This window comes from Moschus berezovskii, chromosome 18 (genome assembly GCF_049115385.1).
Source record: "Moschus berezovskii isolate FMDL1 chromosome 18, NW_MosBer_1.0, whole genome shotgun sequence".
Classification (NCBI taxonomy): domain Eukaryota; kingdom Metazoa; phylum Chordata; class Mammalia; order Artiodactyla; family Moschidae; genus Moschus; species Moschus berezovskii.
The window spans coordinates 78,403,211-78,421,894 of NC_142477.1; the positions used below are offsets into that span (position 1 = coordinate 78,403,211).

The 18,684-nt window shown below is 48.7% G+C and overlaps 1 protein-coding gene across 5 annotated transcripts; it reads left to right on the top strand.

Moving 5' to 3' along the window:
• The first annotated feature begins 470 nt into the window (after positions 1-470).
• LOC148775027 (little elongation complex subunit 1-like) lies at positions 471-18,232 on the top strand. Of its 5 annotated transcripts, XR_016035264.1 has the most exons (7): positions 471-871; positions 5,255-5,385; positions 5,525-5,645; positions 7,447-7,553; positions 14,513-14,611; positions 16,988-17,136; positions 17,867-18,232. XR_016035264.1 is itself a non-coding variant. In XM_088827817.1 (6 exons), exons 3-6 carry the CDS (start codon positions 7,466-7,468, stop codon positions 17,945-17,947), a joined length of 351 nt encoding a protein of 116 aa, XP_088683943.1. In that variant the 5' UTR covers positions 494-871; positions 5,525-5,645; positions 7,447-7,465; the 3' UTR covers positions 17,948-18,232. The 5 variants fall into 5 exon arrangements, 4 of the variants coding, with proteins under 4 accessions (XP_088683942.1, XP_088683943.1, XP_088683941.1 ...); XM_088827817.1 differs by lacking the exon at positions 5,255-5,385 and having other exon boundaries at positions 494-871; positions 17,933-18,232; XM_088827818.1 differs by lacking the exon at positions 5,255-5,385 and having other exon boundaries at positions 496-871.
• The last annotated feature ends 452 nt before the right edge of the window (positions 18,233-18,684 follow it).

Consider the following 18,684-nt stretch of genomic DNA (forward strand, 5'->3'; position numbering starts at 1 on the left):
TTGGTGATGGACAGGGAGGCCTGGCGTGCTGTGATTCATGGGGTTGCAAGGGGTCGGACACGACTGAGCCCCTGAACTGAACTGAACTGAACTGAAGCTCAGTATTTATTATCATTTAGGGAGCACCTTTAAAAAAAGATTGTTTCACTAGTGGCTCAAACAGGAAAGAATCTGACTGCAGTGCAGGAGACCTGGGTTCCATCCCTGGGTCGGTCGGGACGATTCCCTGGAGAAGGGAATGGCGATCCACTCCAGTAGTCTTGCCTGGAGAAGGCCATGGACAGAGGAGCCTGGTGGGCTACAGTCCATTGGATCGCAAAGAGTCGGACACGACAGAGGGACTAACACTTCCACTTTTCTTTGTATAAAATGCTGCTGCTGCTGCTAAGTCGCTTCAGTCGTGTCCCACTCTATGCAACCCCAGGGACGGCAGCCCGCCAGGCTCCCCCATCCCTGGCATTCTCCAGGCAAGAACACTGGAGTGGGTTGCCATTTCCTTCTCCAGTGCATGAACGTGGAAAGGGAAAGTAAAGTCGCTCAGTCCTGTCTGACTCTTCGCAACACCATGTACTGCAGCCTACAGGGCTCCTCCGGCCATGGGATTTTCCAGGCGAGAGTACTGGAGTGGGTTGCCACTGCCTTCTCTGATTTGACGGCTACCCAGAAGCTCCAAATGCGAGCGCGCAGCCGAGCGAGCGCAGCGCGCCTGCGCCGTACGTGCGCGCGCATGCTCCCCGCCCCCGCCCGCCCCCGCGCCCTGGCCGTGGCGAAAGCCCGCCGGCGCTCCTCGCTGATGCCGCTTACCTGAGGGACCCGCGGCCGCCGCCGGCCGCCGCCGCAGCCTCCCGGGAGCCCGGCCCCGAGGTGTGAGGTGAGCCCCGGGTCGTGCAGGCCCCTTCCCGTCCGGCGCAGCGGGAAAAGGAGTGGGGAGTGGGGACTGAGGAGGTGCCGCCGCGGCTGCCCGCTCCTCGGTCTGACCCTGTGCCCAGGAGGCACCAGCAGCCGCGGCCCCTCCTCCTCAGGGAGCGTTATTCGCGTCGCCGCCGAAACAGAAGCCGTGGGCGCCGCGCTGTGGAGGGGTGTGTCGGGGCTTTCTCGGGGTGGGCGGCGGGCCGGCGCGGCGCGGGGGAGCCCGAGTTTGGGGCTGGGCGGCGCGGCGGGCCGTTGCCCGCGGACGGGGTTGACCCTCTGGGTCCCGAGCCCGCGCCGAGCAGCCTGTTGGAGGGCGGCCCGCGCTCCCTCCGCGCCGCGCTCCCTGCGCCAGCCCTGGGGCTCGAGCGGTCGGCGCCGCGGGGGCGTGTGGCGCTCCCGGGCCGCTGGGGGCTGTGCGGGGAGGCCGCGGCCGCTGGCGGGAGGACAGTGCGCCGAGGGCTGGGCGCGGGCCCGCGGGGGGCGTCGGGGCTTCCCGGGGCCCGGGCGGCGTCGCAGCATCTGGACTGCCTCCCGTTTCTAGTCCTGAAAGTTGTCCCCTCTCCTCCCTCCCGTCAGTTTTGCAAAGTCTGCATATTCCTCCTCGAGCCTTCCCCCTCTGCCCCCTTGGACGCTCCGTGTGTTTGCCCTGGGGTAGGGCGGAGAGATTCATCCATAGCCTCTGAGACTTAGCAGCAGCAGCAGCAGCAGCAAACATGTCAAGGCATTGTAGCATCTTCCTAGAGGCCTTTATCAGAGTTAGGTGCCTTCCTCAATAAGAGAAAAAGGGGTGTTTTTTCTTTCGCTCTTAAAAGAACAAAAGCATATGCCACTAATTTAGGCAGAGGAGTCAACTTGAAGTTGCAGCATATCTAGGAAGGAGGACAAAAGGTCTGGGTTTTGGCCCAGAATAAATGAAATTTTGAATTTTGGTTCCCTTCTGAATGTAGGCAGACAGAAGAGCAGAGCAGCTCAGCAGCTATAGAAATAAATGACTGCTGTATAAGGTTGGTCAAACAAGATCTTATTTTATAGAAGTAGTTTGGAGAGACCTGTAATGTTTGTTTACGGGAATTGGGTTACTTGGCAAAGCCAGTATCGCAGGAGCAAGGAAACAGACTTGACAAGGGGGATGTTACCTCCCTCTTGAGCCTTCTTTTAGCCTTTGGTGATGTGCTGACAGTCAAAGGGATAGAGGAATCCGTAGTTCTGTTATTAAGAACCATTTACTCCTCAAGATAATGCTTTCCATCCGTACTTTTTTTTTTTTTTTCCCATCCGTACTTTTAAGCAAATCAATGCCATCTTTTTCCTCCAGAAGAAGAAGGAAAAGAACAGAAAAGTGTTTGTTTGAAGTACCAAACCCCAACATAGAGGTAATAAGATAGGAAAGTGATGTAAAAGCTTAACTGGGCTGGCTTGCAAGGATAGAGCTGAAAATAAGAGATAATTGAGATGCAGTTCTTCTTACAGTGTTGCTTTTTCTTTAGTGAAATAACAGGTTCTTCCTCTCCCCCCCTCCCCCCAAATGCTTTGAAACTGTCAGGAAAGTAAGGTAATTAGTAAAGCCTACCGTCCTACCTTCTCTTTCCTCCTCCGTTATTTATTTATTTTTTTCTCATCCACTAATATTCCCTGCCTGTACGTCTCCCGAATCTACCAGTGCCCTATTAATAGAAGAAGAAAGGACTGTAGGTTCTTTCATCCCTTTTTCATCTTAGGTACTGTATTCCTCTGAACTTTGTTTTGTGCTTTGAACATTGAGGTGGATTTTTGTAGAGAGATCCCCAGCCATGATTGAGATATTTGAAGTAGGGAGCCTTGCGGGGAAGATAAACAGTAAAGTGCACGTTCTTTCTTTGTATAGCACAGTGCTGTGAGAGCGTCATCATTGGGCAGAGAGAGGGGCTTTTAAATGTCTTGTAAGTCCTCTGTTGCCCACTTCACAGGCAAAGAATCTCTCTCTCCAACTTAAGTTTCGTATGTGTTAGTAAAACTATGAGATTTCATACTGAAAACGTACTCTGAGCATGTTAGTTTGTTGATGTTAGACTGCTGTTGACTTTACTTTCTTCAGGAGACTTGTGATAGGAAGCAGTTCTTAACTGCATCTTTCCCTTCTTTCACAGGGAAGAGCAGTGTTGGCCTCAAGTGTGTTTTAACCCCTAAATCTCGAGAATTAGCGAGGTTTAAAGCTGCAGTTGGCCACAAAAAGAGCAGTATTGCGAATGAAAAGCAAGACTTTGAAATATGTATGAGAGGAATTGTTCAGAATAGATTTGTGAGAGGAAGGGTCACAGCGTCTTGAGGGAAGAAGTGAAGGTTTTTAATAGTGGCATTTCCAGAAGGTTAGGAACGCATGTTTGAAGAGTAACAACTCCTCTTTGACTGGAAAGCACTTTTAACTGACTGTTGCATCAGAAATGATGAATCTATCTTTGAGTTATGCTGAGAACTAGCAACAGTTTTGGTGGATCCAAGGAATGCACTGTGAATGAAGTTTAAGAAAAAACAACTAGGCTGCTGCTGCTAAGTCACTTCAGTCGTGTCCGACTCTGTGTGACCCCATAGACGGCAGCCAACCAGGCTCCCCCGTCCCTGGGATTCTCCAGGCAAGAACACTGGAGTGGGTTGCCATTTCCTTCTACAATGTGTGAAAGTGAAAAGTGAAAGTGAAGTCGCTCAGTCGTGTCCGACTAGTAGTGACCCCATGGACTGCAGCCCACCAGGCTCCCCTGTCCATGCGATTGTCTAGGCAAGAGTACTGGAGTGGCTTGCCATTGCCTTCTCCGACAACTAGGCTAGTAGGCCTAAAAAAATCTTGGTCCCCAAAGTTTATCTCATTAAACTAATTTTATAGTCAAAACATGCAACCATGCTAAAGGGGGGAAAACAATCAGGAGCTTGATATTAGAGCATTTTCTGAACACATTTTAATGAAAAAGGGAAACCAGGATGGAATTTCAACCTGATTTTTTTTTTTTTTTTTTAAAGTCCAGATTCTGGCCATCTTTCAACTTTCCAGTTTTGCTTTTAGTTTTAAAAGATCTTCTGCTTCTGCTTTCTCTAGTCTTAAAAGTAATGTATAATTTGTAAGACGGACTGGATTTTGATGCCTACTGTTAATTTTAATTTTGAACTTTAATGTATTTGTTTTTCCTGTATTTTTTTAAGCCCCATCACTCAGCACACTGGAAGATTAGATTATCTTTTGTAATCAGTAGACGACTAGACGGACTTTAAAAATTAGATAAAGTAGCAAAGTGATGGAAATGGCAACCCACTCCGGTGTTCTTGCCTGGAGAATCCCAGGGACGGGGGAGCCTGGTGGGCTCCTGTCTATGGGGTCACACAGAGTCGGACACGACTGAAGTGACTTAGCAGCAGCAGCAGCAGCAGCAGCAAAGTGATACCTTGAGATTACTGAGAATGTAGGCCCTATGAAGTAAATATGGAGCTATATAAACTTCAGCAACCAGAAAACAGTATGCTGAGAATGAATTTATTTAAAAAAAAATAAGATATGGAAAACAAAAGGCCAAAACCCACATGAGTTTTAGGAAAAGAAATCGAGCACTTTGAGCAGTGATATGCTCTCAGTGTGTACTTTGCTGTCTGACAAGATGATGATTTCCTTGAGAGAAGAAGCTTCAGAGGTAGCGATTGCTAATCCTTATAATGCAGTCTTGGAAAACTCTGAAAGAAGACAAAAGAATATCCTCCTGTTCCCATTGTAGCCAGTGTGTTTGAGGCAACCTTTAATTTCTGAATTGGAAACGCAAAATGTTATGTACGTTTATAGTGTGTCAAGATAAGTAAATCTAAGCTGAGAAAGAGGAAAGGAATCACTTTCTGTACAGGAAGTGTGAATTGGAATAGAATTGCTAACATCTTTTGTTGCAGGGCCTTGCTGCAACAAGGGCCCACTTGCTGCAAGCCCCCAGGGCCCACTTTTGTCATTGTCTCTTCTGGGATTCAGCCTGCTTTCTTTCCTCTTCACAGTTGCCATCTCCTGCTTTTCCCAGCTGAGTTCTTTGGGTCTGGCTTTGTAGCCAGCCTCTGAAGACAGTCTTCCAAGATTGCATCCCCTTTATTGCTGTTCTTCAGGACAAGTACTCACCTTATTTTAGGGGCTTTTACTTTTTATTTTCACAAGAGAACTGGTAAATTGGGGAATATCAGATTCCTGATGTTACACATTGATAAAAATTATTAAAGTGTAGGGTTAAGTGTATCTAGTCCTTTTTGTTTTCTGATGAAATAATCATCAGGTCACTTAATCTGAAGTTAGTTTTCCCACATATCTTATATTGCTCTGTAAAGAAGTGAATGTCTCTTTTCTCAGGGTTAGGGCATGGAAAACTCTTTCCAGACCCCTCATTTTCTACTGGTCCTTGGCGCCTGAGACTGTTCCCTCCAGTTAATCCAGCAATTCCCTTTCTTCAGCTGAGATTCTGCAGATTTCTATAGTCAAAGGTATAAAATCAAAAAGATATGTTACATTTGAAACTCTAAATTCCCTTTTTTTTTTCCTTTATTTGCTAGAATGCGCCTGTAGATGTTGGCTTCATGGTTTCTAAGCTGCTTTTGACCATACATTTATGTCCAAAAACAGAATTTCAGCCCAGTGCAAGGTTTGGGGAAGACCTGAGTGATAGCACTTGGGAGTACGTATGTGCCATCGACCTGCTCTGCTGCCATCAGAAGTGGGTTTGGACGCACGACAACATTATCAGGTACTGGCTGCTCTACTGACCCAGGCTGGGTTATTTGAATTGTCAAGTAGTCCGTTCCGTGATTGCTGAATTGTGGTCTGAATCATTTTTGCTTTTAAGGCAGTTGGGCCATTTAGAACGCACATTTTGATTTGGATAGGAGTTAATAAAACTGCTCATAAAATGCCAGTGTTGCTGTGACATCCCTCACTTTATTTTTTTATGGTACCTTTCACTACTTTTCATTGTATGCTCTCATTACTGTCTCTTTCCCAATGGGAAATGAATCTCATGAGTGGGGGGCCTTTGCTTCCCTGGCCTCCCTGGCATTTGGAGACCTGTGCCTACTCAAGCAAGGTGCTCAGCGAATGCATGTAGATGGAGTGCTGTGATCACTGTCTTCACGTTCAGGTGCTGTGGAAAGGCCAAAGGAACAGGGCTGTTCAGGATTCCGCATTGGCGGCTCTTCTCACTGGGCTTCAGGAGAGAACGGCATCTGTTTTGTGTAATGAGCTAACTTTTCTCGGTGCATCAGCTATGCAGCATCTTTGGAGAATGGAAAAATAGTCAAGTATTTATAATTGTTCCGCAATTAAATATAACCTTAATTTTCTTACAACCCTGACTGAGCAAGGCTGGTTTAAAGGGGCTTATGACATTGAAAAGGAGTCCCCAAAGGATTAATAGTATGTATCTTGATATCCTGGGGAAACTTGGTCTTGTTTTCTCCTAACACTGGGAAAAGATGGTATATCTAAATGTCAGGTAAGTAGATAATTGCATCCTGGGACATCTGTACAATGAGGTACAACCGTTTTAGAATTAAGAGCCACACTTTGTAGATTTGTGTGTGTGGAGACGAAAGTGTTTCGTAGTATATTACTGAGAAGGTGCCAGGGCCATCTGTTCCGTGCTGTGTAATGACAAGCGAGTGGCTACCCTGGGTCCCCTCTTCCTGGGAACTGGGGGCAGGGCCCTTCTCCCAGTGAAAGGTGAGACCACTGTGGATGGTGCCAGTGAGAGGCGCTTTGTCCAGGGTACCCCACTAGTGGAGTGGACAGACTGACGGGTAGCAGGATCTCTGCCTAAGCTACTTGTGACCCTGATTCCTGAGCTCTGTGGTCACACTGTTCGTGTTTTTTACATAAATGCAGGCATAGACGTGTGTGGGAGGAAAAGCCCCAAATTAAAAGAATGATAGTTACCTGACAGTGTGCTATTTGGGATGCTTTTAATTTACATTTTCCTTTCGTTTGTATTAAACTTTTCTAATGTTATAAATACTATGTAAGAAGTTAATACATTTTTGAGAAGAGAAAGCAGAGGAATTTCCATTGTTGAGTAGAAAGTGTCTGTAATCCCTGTGAAGTGTGGTTCATTTTCTCTGGTTTAGTTCTTTTTATGAAATACAGCCTGTCCTTGCTCCTCCCCAGGAAACGAGGCTTCTAGAACACAGGTGCTTCTGACGTCTAGATGGTCCACATGAAAATCCAGACTCTGCTGCTTCCAGTTCTGCAGCTTGGGGATGGTACTGGGTCCTTTGCCTTGTGAAAAGGGTTTAAACAGAATAAAGATGCCAGCACGGGTGTTTGCAGCCTTTTTAAATCCACTGTGAGCACTGAGATGCTGAATATTTGGAAAGTCTGAGTTTTCAGAGTCTGTTCTGTTGTTAGCCAAAAATGTTACATCTTTAGAAGTTCCTCTTCTTCACTGATTGTCACTTATGCACCACTTTTAGATAGGTTCTTAATATCTGAGCCATGGTGGGTGTGCATACTTTCATACACATACATACGTGTCTATATTTGTTGTTGTTTTGTAGCAAGGAGCTGTGGCCTGTAATGGATAAGTGGATAAAGTGCAGGAAAGGGCATCCGAACATCGCCTACATTCCTGACATCATCATAGCGTCAGCACTGAGGCTCATCGGTGAGTTGTCTCTTGTACTGGATTTGTTCTTGTTGTTGACGCTGTCTTGGTGGGAGAGCAAGTGTGGAATAATGATACGTGTGGACTGAAACTTCACTGTGACTGACTTCACAGCCATTAGAATAGGCACTTTTGCACTCATTTAATTTTCATTACTCATACTCTTTATAAGTGAACATTTTATTCAACTATGTCAGAGAGTCAAGATTTTTCTTGTTAGTACATTTTATTTATAATTGAACTCTTGATTCTCAGGTACTGATTTTAATATACAGAGACATATACACACATACATACCGGGATACATAAATTGCTATAAGTTATAGTCTAATTTGATTTATAAAATAAGTTTATCTTCCCTAGTTTCACCCATTTTTTTTGTTTTGTACTTGCTCACTAAGGATAATGATGTACTTCCATAATTGGAACTAATTTTGTTTCTACAATTCTAAGCTGAATATACAGAAATTAAAATCATTGCTTTAAAGTATTTTAAATAAAACAGATTGTTTTTAATCTCAGGTCTAAAGAGGACCTCAGTGACCCTTTAGTTCTGCTGCTCCCTTTGCACCTTGCAAGTTTTTATTTTTTACTCTGACTTATTTTCTTACTTTTTTGCCACATCTCTGACAAACTGCTCTCCATTCCCTGTGTTATTTCACTATCAGTGATGAGATCTATTCATTATTAGAAGGCTGTCTTTACTATGAACTGACTCTGCCATGTATTCCTCTCCTGGGAGCAAACAAAACTGGGTTCACCCAATTGCTGTGTCAGGGCCTTTTAGGTCGTTGAAGGTAGTTATCATGACTATACAGACACCTTGGAGTGTGAAGTCACGTGGGCCTTAGGAAACATCACTGTGAACAAAGCTAGTGGAGGTTATGGAATTCCAGCTGAGCTATTTCAAATCCTAAAAGATGATGCTGTTATAAAGTGCTGCACTCAATATGCCAGCAAATTTGGAAAACTCAGCAGTGGCCACAGGACTGGAAAAGGTCAATTTTCATTCCAATCCCAAAGAAAGCCAATGCCAAAGAATGTACAAACTACCACACAATTGCACTCACTTCACATGCTAGCAAAATAATGCTCAAAATTCTCCAAGCTAGGCTTCAATAGTACGTGAACTGAGAATTTCCAGATGGTCAGGCTGGACTTAGAAAAGACAGAAGAACCTGGGATCAAATTGCCAACTTCCGTTGGATCATAGAAAAAGCAAGAGAATTCCAGAAAAACATCTGCTTCATTGACTATGCTAAATCCTTTGACTGTGTGGATCACAACAAACTGGAAAATTCTTAAAGAGATGGGAATACCAGACCACCTTAACCTGCCTTCTGAGAAATCTGTATGCAGGTCAAGAAGCAACAGTTAGAACTGGACATGGAACCACAGACTGGTTCCAAATAGGAAAAGGGGTACGTCAAGGCTGTATATTGTCACCCTGCTTATTTAACTTATATGCAGAGTACATCATGCAAAATACTGGGCTAGATGAAGCACAATCTGGGATCAAGATTGCAGGGAGAAATATCAATAAATAACCTCAGATACACAGCAGAGAAGGCAATGGCACCCCACTCCAGTACTCTTGCCTGGAAAATCCCATGGACGGAGGAGCCTGGTAGGCAGCAGTCCATGGGGTCGCTAAGAGTTGGACACGACTGAGTGACTTCACTTTCAGTTTTCACTTTCATGCACTGGAGAAGGAAATGGCAACCCACTCCAGTGTTCTTGCCTGGAGAATCCCAGGGACGGAGGAGCCTGGTGGGCTGCCGTCTGTGGGGTCGCACAGAGTCGGACACGACTGAAGCGACTTAGCAGCAGCAGCAGCTACGCAGATGACACCACACTATGGCAGAAAGTGGAGAGGGACTAAAGAGCCTCTTGATGAAGGTGAAAGAGGAGAGTGAAAAAGTTGGCTTAAAAAGTTAAAAAAACTGAGATCATGGCCTCCAGTCCTATCACTTCATGGCAAATAAATGGAGAAACAGTGGAAACAGTGACAGATTTATTTTCTTGGGCTCCAAAGTCACTGCAGATGGTGACTACAGCCAGGAAATTAAAAGACTCTTGCTCCTTGGAAGAAAAGCTGTGACCAGCCTAGACAGCATATTAAAAAGCAGAGACATTACATTTCCAACAAAGGTCCATCTAGTCAGAGCTCTGTTTTTTCTAGTAGTCATGTATGGTTGTGAAAGTTGGACCATAAAGAAGGCTGAATGCTGAAGAATTGATGCTTTTGAACTGTGGTATTGGAGAAGACTCTTGAGAGTCCCTTGGACTGCAAGGAGATCCAACCAGTCCATCCTAAAGGGAGTCAGTCCTGTATATTCTTCGGAAGGATTGATGCTGAAGCTGATGCTCCAAAACTTTGGCCACCTGATACTAAGAATTGACTCACTGGAAAGGCCCCTGATGCTGGGAAAGATTGAAGGCGGGAGGAGAAGGGGAGGACAGAGGAGGAAATGACTGGATGGCATCACCGGTTCAATGGACATGAGTTTGAACAAGCTCTGTTAGATGGTGAAGGATGGGAAAGCCTGGCGTGCTGCAGTCCATGGGGTCAAAAAGAGTCAAAAGAGTCTCATCCTCTGTATCTTTGGCATTTAATTAAAACTCAAAGATAACACCGTTTGAAATGAGGTTTAAGAACTTTTAAGTCACGTCAGTCAGTCTTGTAAGTAGATCACAGTAAGAAATCTAACAGCTTTGACTGGTTTTGTTGCCGTGTCCGCTAACACGCACTGCACATTCACCTGCAGACATAGGAACGTTGTAAATAAACATATAAGCTGAGTCCTGACAACAGCCTACTAAGTTTCACTGGAGATAACCCATATACTTGGAGTTAAGATTCCGAACAGGAAAGCATGGAGGTGTGGGAGTGCAGGTGGCTTCTTAGGGCATGGCTCTCCTGAGCCTGTGAGATCAGTGTCCCGCCAGGACACGGACAGGCCAGTAGCAGCGTTTCTAGCCATCGGGTGACGGCATCAGTGTGTCTGGAAACCCTGGTTTCAGTAGCAGCTTCTCTTACGGATTCAAGAAGGATTGTCCGTACATCTTGAGAATTCTCTGTGCCTGGAGAATTCCATGCACAGAGGAGGCTGGCGGCCTATAGTCCTTGGAGTCGCAAAGAGTTGGACATGACTGAGCAGCTAACACTTTGAGAAAATAGTTTATAAGAGTTGATGTTATATTATTTAGAGTAATATATGTATATTTACATAATTAAGAGTGACATATAATGCAATTGTGTATCTTATAGGAATAATTCCTGTCCATCTCTTTGTCACCCCATGGACTGTAGCCAACCTGGCTCCTCTGTCCATGCAAGAATACTCTCTCCAGGCAAGAATACTGGGGTGGGTTGCCATGCCCTTCTCCAGGGGATCTTCCCGACCCAGGAATCGAACCCGGGTCTCCCACATTGCAGGTGGATTCTGAGTACCAGGGAAGCCCATGCTGCTGCTGCTGCTAAGTCACTTCAGTCGTGTCCGACTCTGTGTGACCCCAGAGACGGCAGCCCACCAGTCTCCGCCGTCCCTGGGATTCTCCAGGCAAGAACACTGGAGTGGGTTGCCATTTCCTTCTCCGATGCATAAAGGGAAAAGTGAAAGTGAAGTCGCTTAGTCGTATCCGACTTCGCAACCCCATGGACTGCAGCCTACCAGGCTCCTCCGTCCATGGGATTTTCCAGGCAAGAGTATTGGAGTGGGGTGCCATTGCCTTCTCCAGGGAAGCCCATAGGAGTAATTAATAACGTATAATTAATATATAGTTAACAGTACTGTATAATAAAACGATAATGTAGAAGTAAATGTAATTAGTTCAGAGGAAGGGTAATTAGGAAGCAAGTGTCATGTGGAATATAACAAAGTCTGGCCTACCTGGCGAATGCTGCCTCGTCACAGGAGGACCATGGCGGATGGAGCTCACGTGTCTGAAAGACTGGTGGGCAGAGGGCAGGGGGCCGCCGAGCCGTTCAGGAGGACCTCAGCAAGCTTCACTCAGCGTCTGTTGGCACTGAAGGCTCTCCTGACCCCCATGCACAGCAGGTGCTGGGGGCTTGCTTAGCAGGGGGTCTGGGGCTGGGCACCGGTGCGGCCCAGTCTGAGGACGAGGCGGATCCTGCGAGAGCTTAAGGGGTGGGACTGGTGGTGTCCTTCCCGTGCACTCAGCCGTTTCTGAGAAGGCGGCGTTGGAGAAGCGTCTTAACAGTTTCTGAAACTGACATTTACTAAAGAATTTAGTTAATAATTAAGTTGGTTAGTATGACTTCATAGTAATAAATGAAGTCACACAGCAGGCGTTCATGAAATACTGGAATCGTCTGTATTCTTAACTCCTCACGTGTAAATCCCGGTGGGGTTTCTGCTCCTTGGGAAATAAAGCTGAGCGATCCAGGGTCATGTGGAGCAGGGCTGGGGTGTGAACAGCACCGTGAGCACGCGCCATGGGCATGCCTGATCATCAACCTGCCTGAACGCTGACGGAGCGCAGGGCCTCGTGGGGAGCGTTTGGATCACTCTGGAGGAGAGGAGAGCCTGGCAGAGCTGGGGTGTGGGGAGAGGTGAGCCTGTCTGAGGTCCTGGGTTGAAAGGGAGCGGAGCGAGGCTGGAAGTCGGCCTCCACTGGACACAGAGGCGTATAAAGCCACGTGATACCATTTGCTGCCCCCAGAGCGTTCTAACTGTTAAACAGCCCGGCTGGGGTCAGCGGAGCCCCGAGCTCGGACGGCCCTGTCCCTCCCGCCAGGGTTTGCACGTCTCTTGCAGTAGCCAGTCCTGCTTGATTTCTGTCCAGGGTCTCGCCACGTCGTTCAGCTTTTCTGTGGAACTGTCTTAATGAATGCGTCCTTTCCTTAACATGCGTGTAAAACCGTGACAGAGAGCCCTGGGGACTCTCCAGCTCTGAGCCCTGCCCTGTGGACTGAGCCACACTCCCTATGACCCTCAACTCTCCTCAGGCCTCCCTGAGTGTGGACAGTGTTGTCTTTGATCTGAGGTCACCTCCATGTTTCTTACCTGAATTTCACTGTGGCCCAGCTGCCTCGGACTCACCCACGTTCCTTCCGTGGGGGGGCTTTCCTTCCCTGTGGCTCTCTGTCATGGTTTTACATGCAAGTATGTTAAGGCAAGGATGCATTCGTTAAGACAGTTCCACAGATTTGTCCATTGTCTTTGTCAAGTCATCATATGTGTAAGTGTTAAGTCCTGAACTACATACCGCAGACTCATGAGTTCCTCTTATTGTATCTCTGATTTACTCTGGTAGATAGCTTCTAAAACCCAATTCATTAAGCATCTTTAATTAAAAGAAGAGGATCCAATATAACACAGTCAGGTGTTATCTGGTGGTGATGGTGTAGTCACTTAGTCGTGTCCGACTCTTTGCGACCCCATAGACGGTAGCCCACCAGGCTCCTCTGTCCATGGGATTCTCCAGGCAAGGACACTGGAGTGGGTTGCATTCTCTTCTGCAGGGAATTTTCCCAACTCAGGGATTGAGCCCACATTTCCTGTATTGGCAGGTGGATTCTTTACCCTGAGCCACCAGGGAAGGCCATGTGTTTCCTGGGGACACAGCCACATGCTCCCACAGCTGTGGAGGCATGCACCCTACCCCTTCCTGTGCTATGAGTCGTGCACTGAACACTGCTCATAGATGGTCTCAGAGGACAGGCGCTTAGCACTTGGATCTCACACAAGGAGGTATTGAAGAGTGACGGTGCCTTGACCTTTCTCTTCTCTGAAGCCGTTACTTTTCAGCCTCAGTGAAAGACTGCCTGAGAGATGATCCAGGTGTTCATGGTTTCACCCCGGGTTAGGCCTTCTCCGGGGAGTCTCTGGTAGAAGGCGTTTCCTGGCAGGCTGTGTCTGTCGTGGTGTTCAGGGTGCGTGTGGCCAGCACTGCAAACCCCTACAGGGGACACGAAGTGACAGAGCTCCCGTAGCGCCCCGTGCCTCAGTGCCTCCGTGTGCAGCACAAAGGGGCGGGTCGACTGGCTCACGAACAGGCCTGTGGGCTGCCTGTGGAGCTGAGAAGGCACGCGGATGCAGCGGTGCCTCTGCAGGGTCGCGTGGTCACAGCACATGGGAGGGGCCTTGGGCACAGCGGCATCCAGGGCTTGTCCGAGAGCGCCCTCCCGTGGAAGAGGGGCAGGCAGGCGGCCTGGCCCTGGGTGAGCGAGGGGTCCCGCTCTGCAGCAGGCCAGTTCCCCCAGGTGAGTGAGTGGTGGCTCAGCGAGGAGCATTGTCCTGGTGAGACCCCCAAAGAGCTTTTGTCAGCCCAGGTTTTGTGTGTTAATGACTGTAGTTGAAATTAGAACTCACACTTTAAAAAAAATGTGGCTATTCATTTGAAATTCATAAAATGATACTGGTAGTTGTCAATGGCATTTTTGATGAAAAACAGCTGTTTCCAAACAAAAATAGAATGGAACTTTATCTTGTTGTAAGCCTCTTTACTGTCTGGTTTCCCGTAGCTGTTTGCGTTCTCTTCTGGCTGTTCGTTGCTCTGGTTGGAGAAAATCCGGTCTCATACAGATCTGTAGTTGATGAGAGGAGTACTTTAATAGCCTGTTGGAATAATTGTGGGTGTACTTCTCTGACACTGGGCTTTCTGGTGGCTCAACGGTAAAGACCCCGCCTGCAATGCAGGAGACCAAGGTTCCATCCCTGGGTCAGGAATATCCCGTGGAGAAGGGAACAGCAACCCACTCCAGTGTGCTTGCCTCGAGAAGCCCATGGACAGAGGAGCCTGGCGGGCTGCAGTCCATGGGGTCTCAAAGAGTCGGACACGCACCAAATGACGACAGCAGCAGCAACAGCCCGGTTTCAGAGCCTGAAGCTCCGTGCACATAATGTTGAGCAAAAGAAAACATCAGTTTTAAATTCTGATGAAAAGTTAACGTTAACCCAAGGTTGTTTACATTTTTTTTTTTTTCCCTCTAGGTCGTTTAGGGCAGTTGGGTTTGAAGGAAGGGTTCCCGTCTGCAGTGAAGAACATTAGTACGGTGATTGGTATGTTTATCCAGCATGCCCAGGATGAAGGTACAGCTTCTGTTTATCACACTTATTTTCAGGTCATTCGCATTCCTCTTATCCAGTCTCTCTTGCCTTCCTAACCGTGTGCGTGCTCTGCACGTTTCCCACTGTTCGGGCATGAGTTTGATGAAGCCACGCTCTGCCTGTGCTCTCAGCACTGGCATTAGAACTTGTGTGGGTTTCCTGCAGTTTGTGTGGTCACTGCTCATGCCGGGCAGCAAACCCCTAAGGAAGAAGCTATTCTTCCTGACCTGGTGCTGGCGTTCTGTCTCAGCAGCTGTCGGCACTGGCTTCATGCCGCCCTGTGAACCCCGCTGCCCCAACGGTGCCCGTCCGAAGGTGTGTCCTGATGATAAGTGGGGTCGCATGTGTGAAGCAGCGGCTCCACTGCGGCCTGGGTGTCCATCTGTAGCACCCGGCAGAACTCGGAGACTGGAGACCTCTGAGCCAGTCTTCACACCACCCGTTTCCTTCAACGTGCATTCTGCAGAGCACATAATTTTATAGTCTTATTCGGGAAGAGCTTAAAACTCAAAAAGGGACCCTTTGAGCAGTGAGTCTCCCTCGTTTTTATTTGAATGCTATGCCATCAGGGGTAATGCGTTTACACAGCTTCCATCAGGAATGCACAGTGACATCGGACATTTACGTCCCAGATGAGCCTAACTTCCAGGTTGTCCTCCCCTCTCGGGGTGAGGCTGGGCAGGCTGAGCTGCTGAGAGCTCTTTCTCTTTGACCCGCTGAGATAATGCCCATGACCGTGTTCCCTTCCTGCTAGACGATATTCCCTTCTTGTCTGGACCGTGTTCCCCTCCCGTCTGGATGGTGTGCCCCTCCCGTCTGGACCGTGTTCCCTTCCCATCTAGACGGTGTATTGTCATCTTAGAATTGCTGGAGAGTGGTTGACGGACTGTCCCCGAGCCGCCAGCTCAAGACGTTTCCTAGCAGAAGGAGGCTCGCGGGGACTCACTTTTGCCTGCCGCCCAGCGCAGCACGGGTTCCCCGGCTGGCCCTCCCAGGCAGCACTGACTGCATTATGCTCAGGAAGCTGACACTCCAGGAGAGACCTCGAGCTGGACGGTGCCGCCAGCTCACAGCCGGGCCCGAGGCCAGAGCCGCAGCTGCGCACGCATTCCTGCTCATCACAGTGGCTTTCACACCCCTGTGTGACTCCTCTGTTAGGCTTTTTGTTTTAGTCTTGTGTCCACTTCTCTGATGACCATGTAGGTAAACGGGAAAGTAACTCTAAAGCTGGTGCGGCACTGCCTACATCCACAGTGTCACCATCTGAACCTATGGGTTTTGTGATGTTTATTTTTAAACACTTGTTGTTTGCCTTGTTGAACACAGCATCACTAACAGTGTATAGTTAATAATAAGATTAAAGAAATGGCTTCTAAATTTTTTAAACTAAATAATTTAAGTGAATTTAACTAAAATTGGAGAAGGGAATGGCAATCCACCCCAGTATTCTTGCCTGGAGAATCGCATGGACAGAGGCGCCCAGCAGACTACAGTCCATGGGGTCACGGGAGTCGGGGACAACTTAGCGACTAAAACTGAACTAAATTAAACTTGAATTAAATAACTCCTAAATAACCTCAGGCTAAATGAGAACTCTTAGGTACCACAATCTCTAGTCTAGTTAAATGCCATGTCTGTGATCATGCACGGTGCTCTAGTGTGTAACAGTATATTTGCTGTACTGTATTGGGCTTCGCTGGTGGCTCAGACAGTAAAGAGCATGCAGGCAAAGCAGGAGATCCAGGTTTGATCCCTGGGTCAGAAAGATCCCCTGGAGAAGAGAATGGCAACCCACTCCAGTACTGTTGCCTAGAGAATCCCATGGACAGAGGAGCCTGGCGGGCTACAGTCTGAGTTGCAAAGAGTTGGACACGACTGAGTGACTCAAACTTCCATACTAAAAACCAGTTTCTCATTTGCTCTCATTTCATGTTTTTCCTTTCCAAAGTCCATGTGTAAATACTTGCAGTGGGTATAATGGAGTCGTTTATTTGACAGATGCTTTGGGATCCACATTCTGTTGAACCTTAAGTGCAGGGTGTGGTCCTTCCAGAACTGCCGCTGGAGAGTTTGGCTGCAGTCCGGGAGGAGGGGCATTCCCCGTGTGCCCTCCTCTCCGCATGCCATCCCAGGGTGCCAGCATCACCAGGGGCCTGTCGAGACTGGGCTCCGTTTTGTTTTTTCTGTTAGTAGGAGGACTTAATGAGCTTTTTTGTCACTGTCGGTTTTGTTTTTATTAGTATTAGTTTTCATTGCTGGCGGAAAGTATATGAACAGTGATTCACTAGATTAACAACATTAAGATTGTGAATAGCAGAGCTTTTCTTGTGTGATGACTGATTTGGAAATGCTTTTCAGATATCCCGTGGGGGGTCCAGCTGGCCGCTGTGTATGCCCTGTGTGACCTGAGCCCCAGCAACCGGGCGGAGATCTCCAAGATCCTGGAGGCCTGGCGCAGGGAGACTGCGCGCAGCGTCCCCGCCGCGGTGCTCGGCGCCCTGGATGAGGTGGGCGCGCTGTGCGTGGAGGGGCGAGGCTGAGCGCCTGTGCGCGCACAAGTGCCTTCATGGGTCTTGGGGCCGCGGGGCAGCCAGCCTCCAGGATGCGGCCCCGGGCCCCGGGGAGAGGCCGGGCTGCGCCCCCTGGGCCGAGGCCGAGACACCGGGGCTGGCCCCGAGCCACGCATGTTTCCCTTCCGGCTGTGGTGAGCACAGACGTTCGGACTGGAGTTTGTGTGTCTTGGTCGAACAACAGAAACTTGAACTTAGCCCTTTTTTGCTGCAGAAAGTGGTTTTTTTTTTTGTCGCTTTTTGAAACTGAGTGGCATTTTGTACTGAGTTTAATACAAAAACATTAATTTGGTTCCTGAGCCAGTTTTGGACCTTGTGCCCAAACGACTGACGGGGAGGAAGCGTGGCGGAGGCGGAAGCTGAAGACTCTGCTAGCGTCCTCGCCGGCAAGGGCCGCCACTGCTCAGGGTAGAGACCCGGGGCGCCCGGGAGGAGGGAGTCCAGGCTCCGGGTCTGCGCCCCGCCCAGCGCAGGCAGGCCCCCGCGTGTGCCCTGTATATACGGACAGCCGACAGTGCGTCTCTCGTTTGATGATATTCCACTTTTGGGAATTTTAGTATTTGTACAGAGAAAAATGGGTTTAATAACTCACCCTGGTCCTGATTTGTCCGCTAGTCATCATTTCTTAAAACTCTTGTACGTGTTTTTTTTTTTTTATAATAAAAAGTGAAAGTATGCCACGCACATGAGTCCTGATGAGTACAGAGTGACCCTTGCCTGCCTTCTATTCCAGCCAAAGATGACGTGAGCGCCAGGTGCTGACCAAAGACGAGAGCCGCTGCCCGGGAGCCCCCTCTGCGGACGCGGGCACGGACGCCGAGGGGCGCTCGCTGCCGTGTCCTCCAAGGCTTTCGGGGACGGCAGACCCCGCGCCCGCGCTGCCTGGCCCTCAGTGTTGGATGTCTCCCTTTAGGTAGAGATGCTCCCCTTAAAAAATTACCTCTGACAACTATTTTGTTATTCCGTCCCCCCCGTTTTTAAAGGAATTGTAACAGATGGAGATTTGTAAAAAGAAACCTGCCTCCCCATTGGATGCTTTCTGTCCGAGTGTTCCTTCTTTCTCCCTCCGTCCCCGGAGCGCGTGGTCCGTGCCAGAGCCTGGCTAGGAGGAGCTGGAGAAGAAAGCGGCCGGTTTCTCAAAGACTTGTGTGATCTGTCACCCCAGACTTCGGTTACGTGCAGTGAGGGGGACACGGGGAGTTGGAGCAGGGTAGCAGGCCCAGGAGGGTGCCCCCGAGGAGGTCACTCGTGAGTTAGGCCCTGAGAGGAGGGGCCCTGGAATGGTCCTGGTGGACAGGTATGCTGGCTCTGAGAGGGGAAGGGCCTGCCCTGTGTCAGCAGGAGGCTGGTGTACTAAACGCGCCCTATGAGGGGTGATGCCCCCGCCCCTCCCTGAGACCTGGGCAGCCCTGGGCTGGGTCACACTCCGAGGGAGGTTTGAGCAGGTGTGATGGGGCAGGGAGCTGATGTTGGTGGGCGCAGACC

Coding starts and splice junctions, on each gene's coding strand:
- LOC148775027 (XM_088827816.1), top strand. CDS start 7,466: ATGGATAAGTGGATAAAGTGCAGGAAAGGGCATCCGAACATCGCCTAC. Junction 7,554..14,512: donor GTCAGCACTGAGGCTCATCG/GTGAGTTGTCTC, acceptor TTTTCCCTCTAG/GTCGTTTAGGGCAGTTGGGT. Junction 14,612..16,987: donor CCAGCATGCCCAGGATGAAG/GTACAGCTTCTG, acceptor AATGCTTTTCAG/ATATCCCGTGGGGGGTCCAG.